Here is a 3,704-nt window from a genome sequence, read left to right on the forward strand (position 1 = left end):
ACCGGGTGAATATGTCCAACTTATTTGGAAACTTCAAATCATAGGCAACAATTCAAACTCTCTTAAAAATTTCATACGGGCCCACATAGCGAGGACTAAGTTTCCCCTTCCTTACAAACCTCATCACCCCTTTCATGTGTGAAATTTTCAAATATACCCAATATCCTACTTCAAATCAAGGTCCCTCTTTCAATTGTCGGCATAAGATCTTTTCTGAGTTTGAGCCGTTTTTAGTCTATCTCTTAAAACCCAGACGTTCTCTAGGGATTCAAAGACCAAGTCAGGATCAAGTAAAGAAAAATCATCTACTTGATACAACCTAACCGGGGATCTACACTTCCTCTCATAAAATGCCTCAAAGGGTGCTATAGAGAGTCGAATGGTAGCTATTATTGTAGGACAACTCTATCAAAGGTAGGTGGTCATCCCAATTACCTTTGAAGTCAATGACACACGCCCTTAACATATCTTCAAGAGTTTAAATAGTGCATTCCGCTTGACCATATTTCGTGGGATGAAAAGTGGTACTAAGCTTTACCTTCGTACCAATCCCATTTTGGAAAGCTTTCCAAAAATGGGAGTTAAATTGAGTACCTCTATCTGAAATGATGGATAAAGGATCTCCATGTAAGTTCACTATCTATTTGATGTACAATTTGGCATAATCTTTTGTTGAATATGTGACTTTAACTGGAAGAAAATGTGCGGACTTGGTTAGCCCATCCACGATGACCCATATCGAGTCATCTTGTCTTCTAGTACGAGGCAACTCTACAATAAAGTCCATGTAAATATCCTCCCATTTACATTTAGGAATATCTATATTTTGAGTCAAGCCACCCAGCCTTTGATGATCCACTTTGACTTGTTGGCAGTTTGGACACTTAGCAACAAAATCTGCTATGTCCTTTTTCATACCATTCCACCAATAAATTTCTCATAAGTCGTAGTACATCTTTGTGGCACCCGAATGGATGGAATAGTGAAAGCCATAAGCCTCTTCCATGATAAATTCTCTTAACCCATCAACATCCGGTACATACAACCTTCCTTGGTGCCTAAGCACCCCATCTTTCCATTGAGAGAAAGACTCATTAGACTTACTAAGGACGGTTTCCTTCAACTCCATCAATAGAGGATCAAGGTTTTGCTTTGATTTCACCCCAACCACTAAATATGACTTGAAGTTGTGGCGAACCACAAAACCACCCTTTGGATATTCTTCTAGTCCAGTACCCAAACGAGCCAAACTCTGAACCTCTTTTACTAACTCTTTCTTATCATAAACCACATGGGTCACACTACCCATGAACACTGTACTCAAGGCATCCGTTACAATATTAGATTTTCCAGGATGGTAAAGGACACTCATGTCATAGTCCTTTAAAATTTATAACCCTCTTCTTTGACGTACATTCAAATCTTTTTGGATAAACACATACTGAAACTCTTGTGATCGGTGAATACATCAATATGTACCCCATAGAGATAATGTCTCCAAATTTTCAATGTGAATACCATGGAAGCAAGCTCAAGTTTATGAGTTGGGTAATTCTTCTCATGTGGATTGAGTGTCCTAAAGGCATACACTATGACTTTCCCATGTTGCATGAGTACATATCCTAGACCCACTCAGGAGGCAACAAAATAAACCACAAACCCTTTGGTATCCTCCGATAAGGTCAATACCAGAGTGGAGGTGAGTCTATCTTTCAATAATTGAAAGCTCTTTTCACATGATTCCGACCATTCGAATATGGACTTCTTTTGGGTTAAGGTCTTTAATGGAGATGCGATAGACAAAAATCTCTCAACAAACCTCTTATAGTAACCGGCCAACCCTAGAAAACATTGGATGTCTGTAGGACTCAAAGTTTTAGGACAACTTTTGCCCACTTCCGTATTTCTCGGATCAACCTCTACCCCTTCACTAGAGACAATGTCACCAAGAAAGGCAACCGATCTCAACCAAAACTCACACTTGCTAAGCTTAGCAAAAAATTTGTTATCCTTGAGAACTTGTAGAACTATCCTCAAGTGTCTCATATAGTCATTCTCACTCCTAGAGTATATCAAAATGTCATCAATGAAGACAATAAAAAATAAATCAAGATAATTTCTAAAAACTCGATTCATAAGGTCCATGAATGTCCCCGGGGCATTTGTTAGACCAAATGACATCACTAGGATTGAAAGTGACCATGTCTTTTTGGAATGCCTTTTTTAGAATATCAACCTCCTTCACTCTAAGTTGATAATAATCCGACCTCAAGTCAATCTTTTAAAAGTAGCTAACTCCTTGGAGTTGGTCAAATAAGTTATCAATCCTAGGGAGCGAGTACTTATTCTTTATAGTGACTTTGGTTAATTGACGATAGTCGATGCACATTCTCAGTTACCCATCCTTCTTCTTTAACAACAATACCGGAGCACCCCATGGTGATATGCTCGGTTGAATAAAGACCTTATCTAAAAAATCTTTGAGTTGAACCTTTAGATCCTTTAACTCTGGTGGAGCCATCCGATAGAGAGGGATTGAAACAGGTTGTGTATTCGGAATTAAGTCTATGCCGAAGTCAATCTCCCATTCAGGAGGTATTCTAGGAAGGTCATCGGGAAATACCTCAGGAAATTCCCTCACTATGGGTACCGACTCTATGGGAGGGACTTCGGATTTAAGATCCCTAACTCTCACTATGTGGTAGAGACAATCCTTTGCAATCCATTTGGAAACTTTTAGATATGAAATGATCTTACCCCTAGGATTTGAGTTTCCTCCCTTCCACTCAAAAATGGGTTCATCTGGGAATTGAAATTTCACTACCCTTGTCCTACAATCTATAGAGGCAAAGCAAGAATGCAATCAATCCATACCCGATATAACATCAAAATCTAGCATATCAAGTTCTATCAAGTCAACTAATGTAACTCTATTAGTCAAGAAAATAGGACAAGATTTATAGACTCTATTAACCACCACAAAATCACTTACGATTAGAAACCAAAAAAGGTTCGTCTAATACGTCAGGAAAATACTGGTAACCACGTCCGGTGAGCTCTCTTGATCACCTCGAATTGGAGAGCATAGAAACGATTCTCTTAGGAACATCCGGATTTAAGGCACTTGCTTGAGCTTTAGTGTTTTCCCTTCCTTGAGTCTTCATCATAGGGCAATCTCTCTTCACGTGACCACTTTTGCCACAACCATAGCAATTACCCATGCCAACTAGGCACTTACCATTATGTTTTTACCACATTTTGAACAAAGAGGCTTCTCAACATAAGAACCACTACCTTTCCCCTCTTGGGGATTTGGAGTAGAAACCTTACTCTTGTTGACCCTTGGAGCATTATGAGGGTATTAGTTGGAAAACCTCCTTTTGAACCATGGTTTGTGTTGAACCTCAAACCTATTCTTAGAAGAATTCCCCTCTTTTGTTCTCACCATCTTCAACTCCCTACCAACTTGCTTAGGCTTTTGCTTCTCAATTTGTTCGGCATGAACCATGAGACAAGAGATGTCCATGCTAGGAATCAACATAGCCTAACAACATTCATTAACCCTAAGATCGTATATTTTTTCATCTTGGCCCTTGAATCTGCAACCATAGTAGGAGCATGCTTTGATAGTTGACTGAACTTGAGGATATACTCCTTCAAGCTCATACCCCCTTGACGAATGTTAATGAATTCTTGCATTTTCC

The 3,704-nt window shown here is 39.2% G+C and overlaps 1 protein-coding gene across 1 annotated transcript; it reads right to left on the reverse strand.

Moving 5' to 3' along the window:
- Positions 1 to 937: 937 nt before the first annotated feature.
- LOC138347538 (uncharacterized) lies at positions 938 to 1,372 on the reverse strand. The gene has a single exon (XM_069295832.1). The coding sequence runs from the start codon at positions 1,370 to 1,372 to the stop codon at positions 938 to 940; it is 435 nt and encodes a 144-aa protein (XP_069151933.1).
- Between the last annotated feature and the right edge of the window lie 2,332 nt (positions 1,373 to 3,704).

Source organism: Solanum lycopersicum, chromosome 3 (genome assembly GCF_036512215.1).
Source record: "Solanum lycopersicum chromosome 3, SLM_r2.1".
Taxonomy (NCBI): Eukaryota; Viridiplantae; Streptophyta; class Magnoliopsida; order Solanales; family Solanaceae; genus Solanum; species Solanum lycopersicum.